This window comes from Protobothrops mucrosquamatus, unplaced genomic scaffold (assembly GCF_001527695.2).
Source record: "Protobothrops mucrosquamatus isolate PMUCROS unplaced genomic scaffold, P.Mucros_1.0 scaffold1399, whole genome shotgun sequence".
NCBI lineage: Eukaryota > Metazoa > Chordata > Lepidosauria > Squamata > Viperidae > Protobothrops > Protobothrops mucrosquamatus.
In genome coordinates this window covers 410,649-423,043 of record NW_015387584.1, presented here as the reverse complement: position 1 = coordinate 423,043, position 12,395 = coordinate 410,649, and the positions used below count along the sequence as shown (strand labels likewise).

General features: G+C 41.2%; 1 protein-coding gene across 1 annotated transcript in view; it reads left to right on the top strand.

Annotated features, from left to right (window-relative positions):
- Positions 1-8,400: 8,400 nt before the first annotated feature.
- Positions 8,401-12,395, top strand: part of ZP1 (zona pellucida glycoprotein 1) — a 15,665-nt gene continuing 11,670 nt past the window's right edge. Inside the window, exons 1-3 of the mRNA XM_015821755.1 lie at positions 8,401-8,587; positions 9,983-10,101; positions 11,616-12,365. Coding sequence (XP_015677241.1) covers positions 8,401-8,587; positions 9,983-10,101; positions 11,616-12,365 — 1,056 coding nt within the window. The remainder of the gene's footprint in view (positions 8,588-9,982; positions 10,102-11,615; positions 12,366-12,395) is intronic.

The window sequence follows — 12,395 nt, the reverse complement described above, 5'->3', positions numbered from 1 at the left end:
CACTTATGCATCATCGGGTGCCGGGTGGGTGTGGCCCATTGGCTGGGTGTGGCCAATTGGGTGGGTGTGGCCCATTGGGTGGGCGTGGCTGCGGTGGTAACAGCAGACTGGGTGGGACTAAAAAGTTCAATCAATCAATTCCAACTTTGCAAGATTTTTTTTTTCCCACGAGAAGTTGAAATTGACTGATTGATTGAAACTTTTTTTTTGCACACAGAGGCGGAGGCCTAAAGTGAAAAGGTTTTATAAAACCCAGCTGAAGGCCTAGGATTGGGGCGACGGCGCAAGTGCCCACAGAGAGGGCTCTGAGTGCCACCTCTGGCACCCGTGCCATAGGTTCGCCCCCACTGTCTTATGCTAACATGATGACTAATATATCCAATGTGTAGTCAGTTGGAGGCAAGGAAAAAACTCAATTTCACCTCAGAATCTAAAAACAGCATAAAAATGACAGATAAATGCAAATAACCCAGAAAAGCCACAAGTGACCATCAGCTCAATTATTTTAACAATGATGCCCACATACTGGCTGTTTTTAGAGGAGACCTGTCTTTGATCCATATCGTGTATGACCTGAGTGCTGTAAATCGGCATTTGCAGTATAGGACTTTGAATCTTTTTCACTTCTTATATATACAATTTTAAATGAACTGAAGTTTGTGGACTTTCTTATGTTTTGCCCTAATATCGTAAAAACTATCAAGTGTAAACTAGTGCAAAATTCTGAGTGTAAGAATGTTTTGCGATAGCCACACAGTCTTCCCACACAAAAACTGGAAGAAACCAACTGGTAGATTCTCTCACCATATTTACATTGCAACTGTTGAAAGAAAAATCTTCATCAGGGTCCAGTCCAAGCTGGGAATAAACAAAATGGAGACTGCTTTAGAAAGAAGGTTGCAGTTTATTGAAGAGGAGAGCCAAACAGAAAGATGGCTCTGGGAAAGGTGACCATATGTAGCAGGCAGTGGTGGGCTTTTATACCTCCTTTGGGCTTTGTATTCAGAGTTCTTCCTGTTTGAGGCTTTGTATTTCCTGTGTCATGTACTTTGACCTGAATCTGAATGTGTCCTTTTAGTATTGGTGGGTTAATCCTATTATGTTTCCTGTCCTTAGAATTTGGGTGGGGGTATGTAGATTTTAGGGGTCTTTTTCTTCCTAATTTCAACAGCTTCTAGCTTCCTGGCTCCAACCTTCCTGAATGGATCATTACATCTGCATTTCTAAAGGCTAGTTTCTGCTTAGGGGAGAGGAGCTGGTGCTGGTTTCTGTCTTTTTAAAAAGATCTTCTCCATTATTCCTTTGAGGAAATATATTCTGCCTTTTTAATATTCCTCAAAATAGTTATTTCTCTGGATTCTTCCCACAGCAACTTTATACAAAGAGTGCATTTATTGAATCTATAAACTGCATTTGGCTGGGATTATTTTGAAGGGTTCTGGAACAAAGGGAAATTGTTTAGTCTAACTGCTGCTTTCTTGCTTTTTGTAATCAGCCTTTGCACCAGGGAAATCTCATGCAGGCTTGAGAATCATGTACATGGATGGGATATACCCAGGGGTAGGCAACCTCGGCTCTTTTATGACTCATGGACTTCAACTCCCAAAATTCCTGAGTCAGCATGGCTGACTCAGGAATTCTGGGAGTTGAAGTCCATGAGTCATAAAAGAGCCGAGGTTGCCTACCCCTGGGATATACTGAAGGAGGGAGTAAGGGAGTGTACAGGAATGATTAATGTCTTCTTTATGATGTGATGGCTCTGTTGTCTGATTTTCATTGGCTAACAAAGTTTATAAAGCAATGCTACCAACTTTCTAAAGTGTGGCACTTCTGGACATAACTCTGCCAGCATTCCAGATCGTTGGCTACCCAGCTGCTTAATTTGATCAAATAAAGTGCTGCTTAATCAAGACGTCTCCGCTTGGGTTATCTGATTAGATTGACATGGTATTTCAAGTTCAAGAAAAGGACTGGGACCTTACATTTCAATACCCCAACACCTTCCCCCCCCTCCTCCCAATAAACCACATTATGGCTTAATGGGATCCTTAAACCTAATCACAGATAGGAAAAGTAGTAACCACCATCACCACCACTGCATCTGCCATCAGCATTGCCATCTCCAGTTGCTCCTCCACTTGCTCAAGGCTGAAAGCAGAGGGCTAAGTAATATATAGGTAGTCCTCAACTTACAACTATTCGTTTAGTGACCATTTCAAGTTAAAACAGCAAAGAAAAAAGGGACTTATGACAGTTTTTCAGACTTACAAACATCGTAGCACCTCCATAGTCATGTGATCAAAATTCAGACACTTGGCAACTGGCATGTATTTATGGTGGTTGGGGTGTCCTGGGGTCATGTGATCACCTTCTGATAAGCAAAGTAAATGGGGAAGCCAGTTTCCCTTAACAACCGTGTTACTGCAATGATTTACCTAACAACAGTGGCGAGGAAGGTCATAAAATGGGGCAAAACTCACTTAACTACTATCTTGTTTAACAACAGAAATTTTGTTGGAGTCAATTATAATTGTAAGTCGAGGAGTACCTCTAATGCAGGGGTATCAAACTCAATTTCATTGAGGTCCGCATCAGCATTGCGGTTGCCCTCGGGGGGGCGGAGGTGTGTGGCCAGGGTGGGTGCGGCCTATTGGATGGGTGTGGCCTACTGGGTGGGCGTGGCCAGCTCTATATCGTTCGCGTCAAGAGTGCCTGTGCGGGCCTGTGCGGGCCTGGGCAGGAGTGGGACAGATCTGAGGGTCTCTGGCAGAAGGGGGTGGGACCAGGGCAAGCGCCAAGGCATGGTCCATTTCTTCATTCCTCACAAAGGGTGACACCTCCCCAGCATGCACCCAGGGGGCAGGGCCGACGCGGCAGGGGCTGGTTCCTCGTTGTTTCCAGACGTCCTTGTGGAGCTAACTACTATCTTGTTTAGCAACAGAAATTTTGTTGGAGTCAATTATAACTGTAAGTCGAGGAGTACCTCTAATGCATCCAGGGCTGAACACCGGGCCCGAAGATCTTTGCTCATGGCTCTCAGAGCAGCAGGGGCTGGAGAAAGCAAGCCTGGAGCCAGGATCTGAGGCAGCATGAGCATGTCAGGTCCCACTGAGCCTGGTCCAGTTTGCTGAAATAGTTTGACTTTTATATTTTTTATGAGCAGTACATGTTCTGGGCATTGGTACTGTGGAAGATTAGTGAACAGTTAGTGGTGTGGATCCTTTTTCGCTTTGCACATATACAAGAAATACCTCTATTTGTGTATACAAATTATTGGGCCCAAACCCAGAGGCAAGACGGCAAGGTCCAACTGAGTTCAGTTCTTTATTTGCTGGAACTTAATGGCCAGAAGCTTGCCAAACTTCTAACTTAACTAGATATATCCTGAGAGATCCTAGGGAGAGGCTGCCCTAAACCTCTTCTCCCCCTCCAGCTTAGGACCGCACACTGTCTTAATCCAGGCCTCTTTCAGGGAAATCTCTGGGTTGCCAAAAGTCTCCCCCTCTGCACATTCCTTCACATCAGTTGCTCCTCACATGCACTTACACACGGCTCCCCGTTCCTTTTCCACCACTTTTGCTTTTTCAGGATTCAGTACTGTATTTTGAGGAGCCGTAACAAGCCAGCTTATCTGAGGGTAAGATGTAAGCCAGTGTTTCTCAACCTTGACAATTTTAAGGCATGTGGACTTCAACTCCCAGAATTCCACAGCCAGCAATGCTGGCTGTGGAATTCTGGGAGTTGAAGTCCACATGCCTTAAAATTGTCAAGGTTGAGAAACACTGATGTAAGCAATAAGTCATCTGCATAATATTAAAATAGGGACAAGTTCCTATTTCCCACATTTCCTGGGGAAACAAAACTCTCCTAATTAATACATCGATTAGGGGTCTTCACACTTGGCCTTTTATGAGTTGGGACTTCAACTCCCAGAATTCCCCAGCCAAGCACACTGGCTGAGGAATTCTGGGAGTTGAAGTCCACAACTCATAAAAGGGCCAAGTTTGAAGACCCCTGACAGATGAAATAGGAGCAGTGCAACTTCACATCCTTTAGAAATTTTTATGTTGGGGTAGTCAGATGTCCTCCTGGGATGACCCTAATCTGAATTGGAGTGCTTGTGTATTAAACACAACCATGATTAAAATCAATAACCTATCTAACTTAACCCATAGCCTGTTTTTATTGATAGAATCAAAAGCTTCGCAGAAATCCACAAAGGCAACAAAATCCTGAAGGCACGTTTTACATACTTAGTTATCAATTCATGCAGTACAAAATTTTTGAGTATCCTACTCTAAACCTTGCCTGTTACTCTGCAAATACATTATTTCAGTGACCCAGTCCTCTAATTTGTTAGCTAGATGTTTTGCATACAGCTGGCCGTGATGTCAATCAGCCTAATTGGTCTATAATTCCCTGAAGGATCACTAGGCTTGCATTGCAATTCCTCTTGGGGGAATTGGCATGAAGAGTTAATGTTATTAAAAAGTTTAACCAGAATAGGCTTCCACCAAACAATATTAGTTTTAATGAATCTCCATGGGTATAATCTTCTCCTGAGACAAAGTCAGAATCAGAGGTTCAATTTCTTTTAGAGAGACAGGGACTAGAGAATAAGATTTAGATTAATTAGAAAAATGCCCTGGGTGGGATAGGAAGCAAACAATCTATTGTAATGATTCTCCCATTCTTTGTTGGATTCTCTAGTAGTTTCTAAGAAGTTCTTACCTTGATCCAAATTGCCATGTCCCCCTTTCCAGATTAATGCTGTGTTTTTAAATCTATGACAGTCAGGAGAGAGTGTTAAAGAATTATTTCATATGTTTTCTTGTGCTTTAGGAGAACTTTATATTCCTTTTTTTCTCCCCTAAGCAGCTCCATGATTACCCATGTGGAATAATTTTCTTTTGCTTTCCTTGCCAAATTGCTAACCAAACAACATGCTTCTGTAGTCTTATATTGAGATATCTTTTATTCCGATACATAATGGGCTGGTTGAGTCTGGTCAATTTTCCATTCCATTAAAGAATGTAGAAACTATTGCCATTAGTTGCATAGCTGATAAAAACAAACACTGTCTAATGTAAAACTTAGGATGGAGTCTTGCAGCAATGCCACTCAACTTTCCTCTTTTCAGTCTGTTGAAGAACCATGGCTCACTTTACTCTGTGGGGTCATTGGCAGCCGGTTCGCACCACTTTGGCAGAACTGGTAGCTAATTTTTTGTTGCCCAGGCTCAGAATGGACTTTCAGAAGTGGTATCCACACAGAGAACCAGTTGTTCACATATTTGAATCCCACCACTGGTCGTTGGTGCTCTCTGAGCTTGATGATTTTCTTGCACACCCTGCTTTCTACTAGCACTGATGATGTTACCTAGTTGGGTAATGAAACATCTGCAAGAAAGCCACCAAACTCAGAGAGCTGCAATGACCCCTCATTTCAATCCTGAGCTACAAATATTCTCTTTTATTAGTAATTTTACAAATAGAGAAGAATATTTCTTTACTCTTTCAGCATGTTTTCCAACCCAACAGGAATCCACTTAACCTGTAGTAAACTTGTTTGCTATCCAAAATGTCATGGAATTCTTTGTCAAATATTTTGCAACCATGTGCATGTCAAGCTATTGAAGAAAAATAAACTGTTAGTTTACCTTGAATGGTGGAGCTGGGGGAAGGGGAGAGGATAAATGCAATATAAAATATACTTCTGCTTTGCTGGCTAGCAAACATTTTTGTACTTGATGTTACAAGTTTATTGCTGGTACCTCCATCTTCAACCATAAGAGAGAGTATCCTGAAACAGTGATAATTTTTTTGACTGGAAAGAAACATAATCTGATCTCAGCCTGCTTGTAGCAACTCTCACATTTATTTTCTTTTGTAAAACCCAGAGCTAAACAAATCTGTTTTATTAATAGAAAACCAGTTCAAGAAAACTAAACAGAAAGATGCTTTGATTGAAAGTATAAGCATATTATGAAATTAAGAATGGTTGCATTCTGGGAAAAAGAAACAGACCTGGAAAAAAAATTAGCAAGCAGTTTCCACGAATCCACAACAAAAGCCAGCAATAATCTGATTAACTTCTTAACGGAAACTTCTTAAAGCAAAAATATTCCTTCATTCAAATTAAATTTGGCACTTAGAGAAGTTTAATTCCTCTGAAAGTGTTAGCTTGTCTCAGGAGGTAGAATATGATTATTTCACTCTGCAATCATTGATTTATGAAGCAGCAGACTCTTGAAAGCAACACTGGAAATTCTGAAATTTTGCAAAGTCTGTGGAAGTTGTGGAAGAATTACCAATACTCCAAAGAAGGGCATCTTTAGTACAGTACAGCATAACTGGATCGATGGTCCCTGCTTCCCAAAACTTTCAGCAAGATCCATTTCCACATTAGTTTAACAGACTCACTTCCCAGGAAAGGCATTGGAGAGTAGAAGTCTGACATAACTAACAGACATGTAAAAGTTCACCAGATTCTAGCCCACATTATTTGAGAAGAAGCGGAACTATAGATAGTGATGGTTGGAAGTTCCTAGTAGCAATATTTAAAATGAAAGAATGTTTCATCCCTTGTGACTTCACATTGTAGAAAAAAACAATCTAACAATCCAACTATGTATGAGTGGACATGCGGTGAAATGAGAACATTGTGATAATAAATGCAATGATCATGGGAAATATGTATAACTCTCTCGTGCTGTAAATCTATGTCTTTTCTCTCACACCTGAACATTACGTCCAGAGAAGGTGATCATTTTTCCTTTTTCAACATTAATTTTTTGCCCATCTTTTCCAAAGTTTGAATCCTCCTTTCTTTAAGAACCTTAGAAACTCTGGTGGTAATTACAACTGTGTTTATTAGCATTTAAGCTTTTAGCCACATATCTAGTGGTCACCTGCATTTTTGCAACCCAAATCATGACTGGAACAAATATACCAAACATATTAAATGGAAATATTGCAATCATTTACCTCAGTGATATTTTATTGGTATAGACATGTTTAGGGTCAGGATGGAATTAGCTTTAACATTAAAGTTAATTCAACTTAGAATAAGGCAGAGAAAAGCAAGATAAATTAGAAAGTAAGTGATGTGACCATATCCCCAAATGGTACAGATTTTAAAATATTCCCAGATGGTCTCCAGTTATTGTCACTCAGATGAAAATATATTTTATTGGGTCACTCTTGTGGTTTTGCTATGAAGTAAAATTGACAATACAAACACTTCAAATTGCTCTTTTACTATCTATTTGATTACAAGTAACAGTACATTACATGGTTCAGAAGAACTTACCTGGCCAAAACTCAGTTGTTTTTAGACTTATTGACAGTATTTCACACTACCCTAGACCATGAATATGTACTGGAAGGAATACAGTAAACAACATCCTACCAGTCAAAAAATAGAGGCTGAAACACCTATTTCATTTCAGAGCTAATAATATTTTCTTCTTCCAATCTTTGGGCTCTGTGTATCACAAAAAGGAGGAATGGGCAGATTGCAAGCTTTGAAAGTTTGCAGAAAGACAAAAAAAAAAAAAAGAGAAGGAACTTGGGGATGAAACCTAAAACCGCCTAATCCCAGATTATCCCAGGCAGTGATGCTCAAGAGGAAGAAATATGGAAAGCTATGGGTGGCAAGAAGCATAGTGTGGAGTACTTTGAACAGGATAACTGTACATTATAACATTGCAGGCTGCTGTTTAATTTCTTTTAAAAAAACCCTATATACATCATAAAAATAATTAAATTTGCACCCTTCATAACAAATCTTTGCTTTACCTCCAGAGTGTATTTTTTCTTTAAAAAACTGCTGTGTGTAATAGGATGAAATTCAACTGGAGAAGCTATTCCTATCTTATCTTGCTAAATTTCTATTTGCCCTAAAAACTTCAAAGAAAACGAAAGCATGCAGTCTCAGAAAAGGGGGCAGCATAAGAAACAAAATATAAAGAACTGACTAAGACAGAACACCTGTTAGTAAAGTCTATGCAAAACTTAGTTTAGATAGCCCTACTTAATTTAGTGGAATTGGCTTCCAAGTTAGTATGTGTGGGGTTGTTTCACTCTCTAATCAGCAATAATTTCTAACATGGATTGTTTTTACCAGCCCAGCCCGAGAATGGATGAGAAAAAAACTGGGAGGGAAGTGCTTATTGGATGAATATTGTGTATGTTTCTTTTTTGGTTGGGTTTTGTTCTTTTGACCCTGTCCCTCATTTGGCCTCTGCAGATCCCCAGCTGCAGATACTGCTGGCTGAATTTTCCTTTCAGCCAATCCATCTCCCCCCTTGCTCCTTTATAGTTTCAGTTCTCTCTCCCTCCTGTTTTACCAGCTGTAGCAGCTTGCTGGTGCAGCATTTGTTTTTTGGTCGCTACAACCATGGGGTGGGGTTGTAGTGGCTCTCTAGGTTTAGTAATCCTGGTGATTCTGAAGTTATGTCTCGGGCAAGCAGACCTTTGGAAAGCTGACACTGAAGCCATCCAGTATCGGTATAACTGTGGAGTCCATGGTTTGCAATTGCTTGTGTTCTCCAGTCATGGCCAAGAGGTCCAACTTAAAGTTTTGGGTAAGGACAATAGTCTGTTTTCCTGCAAAATACTAAATTTGAGTCGTAACATCTCTTGTAACAAGAGGACACTTGGGGCTGTAGGGGACTTTATGCTTACAACACATAGTAACTCATTTTAGGGTGGGTGTGGTGGCTATGCCTGTATATTCTGTACTACCAAGCAAAAGGAAGCTAGTCAATTTTCTCCCTGTGAGTGAAAAGTTGATATAAAGTTGACTCAAAATACCTAGTTGCCATTTCTACAGGTTAGAATAGATGTAGGTTTTCCTAACAACTTGATGTTCTAGGAAGGAGAGCCATGTTGGTTTAAAGAAGCCAACAATCTGAAGGAGCCTGGCAACACTTTCTAACTAACAAACTTTAGTAAAAGGCATAACCTTAAGCCTTCTTTCACCTCTCATATGTTATTCTCAGTTGTTTATTGGTTAGGGTCACCCAGAGAGTATTGTGGTTAGAGGGATTTAAACCCACATTGCCCTGGGTCTTATATGACATGCTAATTGCCCTACACTGATTTTCAGAAACAATTATAGTAAAAAGAGCAGGGGGGAAAAACAAGCTATTGGCAATCCATGGTTCACAAACAGCTTTCTTCTAATATAATTTTGGCTAGATAATCTGGTGTGAAATATTTAATAGGAGCAGGAAATCTTACAAACAAGTAAATTAGAACACTAGGAAAGATTAGCAACTTGTATGAGTGTGTAAGAAGTCCGCAATCCTTGGGGAGCGAAATTGGAGGTTTAGAAAAGTAAAGCCAGGAAAGCTATTGACAAAACTTGGCTTTTAAAATGAAGCTTATTGCTATGACTTGCTAAGATTTCTGTAGTTCCTTTCTTCATATAATTTAATCTAGCTTCTAATTCTTGCAGAATTTCCTTTGAGATGAATGCCTCCTATAAGAATGTCAGCTTAGAGACTATGTCTTGATTCATATATTGTAAGCTTGGGTTACCTAAATGAGGTTTATCAAATAAACTATAATTGGTTGGTTCATACAATGAACTATGATTTACAAATCCTCATGGCTGGGATTAGCCATAAGAACAAACAAACTAAATTATGACTATTGTAGCCTCCCAGAATTATCCTCTTGGTATGCCTATTGGGGAGAATTCTGTAAATTGTAATCCAAAGTTTGTTTTTGTTTAACTGTACTGTAGAGGAAACTCAAAGAATCCATGGAATCTATAACAAATACAAATTTCAGAAATTGAATTCTTTAATCTGCTTCTAGCCTTTATATCTCTTCAGTAATGGTGTGGTGTGGTTATGAAGACCATGTAAGTAATCCAAAGAAGACATATTTGCAGAGCCTATTAACACTACTACCTTTGGAATCTTTTTGGATAAATAGCATTTGTTAGTTAATGCATTAATCTTTGTCAACAGATGAATCCGGGAGAATCTTTGAAGTTTCCAACTGTTCTAGCTGTGATCACTGGATCACGTCACATAATAGGACTGTTGCCTTCTCTGTTGGCTATGGTGGCTGCCATGTAATAAAGAAGGTGAGACTTTGCTAGAAAATGCTGGGGGGGGGGAGCTGTAGACATATATTGTATTTCTGAATTTCTACTTAGAAGAGTTTTTCCCAATCTTTCTTCATCAGATATTTTTGGCTTAAATTTGTACCAACAAAAAACAATATTGGCTGGAAATTAGGAGAACTGCCTTCCCAAACTTCTGCAAGGTCCCAGACTGGGAAAGGCAGAAATATAATGTATGTAGACATCTGGGTCTGCATTTTTTTCCAAACAAATTCAAGAGCAATGTAAAAAGCATAGGGAATAATATCTGAAGCACAGAAGTTAGAGTTGCTACCAAACCAGACAAGCAGGGCTTGAGTCCATTTTAATTTATTTTAATTTAATTGGAGAAAACATGTCAGACAACCTCCTCCCTAATTAGCATCAAGGTAAAGTGAAGGGGAATTCTGTTACTATAGTATTATGTTTCAGACACATACAGAATTTGTTTCTTAGTCTGGCCTACATTATAGGACCTACAGGTCACCTTTAGGCTCCCTTTATTCACATAAAGAGGAACAAGTTGTGTTAAATCAATGGAAGGGAAATTCCATACTTGCAAGCAAAAAGACGGGAGAGATCCCTGCCAATTTTACTGTTAAAACATTTTTAAGCATAAGAGAATAACTGGCTGAAGCAGAGCAATTGATGTAATAATTATTTCTAAGATTAGCTTGCCAACTAGCTTAAGGAGCTTTTGAATATGGGACTTGTGTATTAGTTCTACTTTAACAATATTCTGTAACAACTCCCCTGTTGGCTACAGGAGTTAGGAATTGATATAGTACCTCTGAAAAGCATCTGATTCAGTAAAGTGTTCTCAACTAATAGTTCTTATTGATAAAGACAGCTTAATCCACCAAATAATTCAATGCTCTTTAACCCTTTACCCCTCAAAGATAAATGACAGGTAGTCCTTGGTTAATGACTCTAGCGCAGGCACACTGGCTGAGGAATTCTGGGAGCTGAAGTCCACAAGTCATAAAAGGACCAAGTTTGAAGACGCTTGCCCTAGCTGGTGGCTAAGTGGCACACTTGTAATGTGAAATATCACGTGACCATGCTGACTTGCGACAGCACTTCTGGATGCAGCCGTTAGCAAATCTTTATGGGCTTTTTAGCATGATGTGATGTCATCTGACTGGAGCTTGTGACTCCCTGTCAGTTTCCCCATTGATTTTGCTTCTCAAAAGCTGCTGTGAAGGTGGCAAATTGTGATCACATGACTGTGGGACGTTGCAACTGTCATAGATGCAAGCCAGCTGTCACGCACCTGAATTGCAGTTGCATGACTATGGGGTTCTGCGATAGCCACAACTTTGAGGACCAGTCACAAGTCTCCTTTTCAGCACTGCTGTACTTGTCAGCAGTTGCTGAACTACTGTGGTCAGCACTACCTACTCTGTTAGTGCTGACCACAAACAAAAAAATCATTAGTTACAATATAAGTCAGCTTTAGTATATTATTCTAACATTTTGGATTAACATTTTCCTAGGATGGCACACATCATTTGAAGGTCCGTTTAGAGGAACTAACAAGGAACCGAAGAGTCTTTGCTGCTCATGACATCAACATGATCTGCCCCAAGCCACAGGAGCAAGTCACAACCCCAAAGAACAACATGTACCATGTGAAAGAGCCTCAACCTGCTCTAGTGCACACAGGAGGGTCCGATTTAGGCCAGGTGCACCATGGGCAGTCCCAGCCTAGTGGTTTTCTCCCACTACAGCCCAGTCAGGTGCACCTGGGGGAGTCCCAGGTTGGCCTAGTGCATCCAGGGCAATCCCAGACCAGTCAACGTCTCCCACTTATGCCTGGCCAAGTACACCCACTCCAACCTGGTTTATTGCAACCAGGTGCATCCCAAACAGGCCTGGTGCGCCCAGTCCAGCCTGGAGAGGTGCACCCAGTCCAGCCTGGAGAGGTGCGCCCAGGAGAGTCCCAGCCCGGCCTCGTGCGTCCCATCCAGCCAGGACAGGTGCGCCCAGGAGAGTCCCAGCCCGGCCTTGTGCGTCCCATCCAGCCAGGACAGGGGCGCCCAGGAGAGTCGCAGCCTGGTCTTGTGCGTCCCATCCAGCCAGGACAGCTGCGCCCAGGAGAGTCCCAGCCCGGCCTCATGCGCCCAATTCAGCCAGGACAGGTGCACCCAGGAGAGTTCCAGCCCGGCCTGCGTCCCATGCAGCCAGGACAGGTGCGCCCAGGAGAGTCCCAGCCCGGCCTCGTGCGTCCCATCCAGCCAGGACAGGTGCGCCCAGGAGAGTCCCAGCCCGGCCTC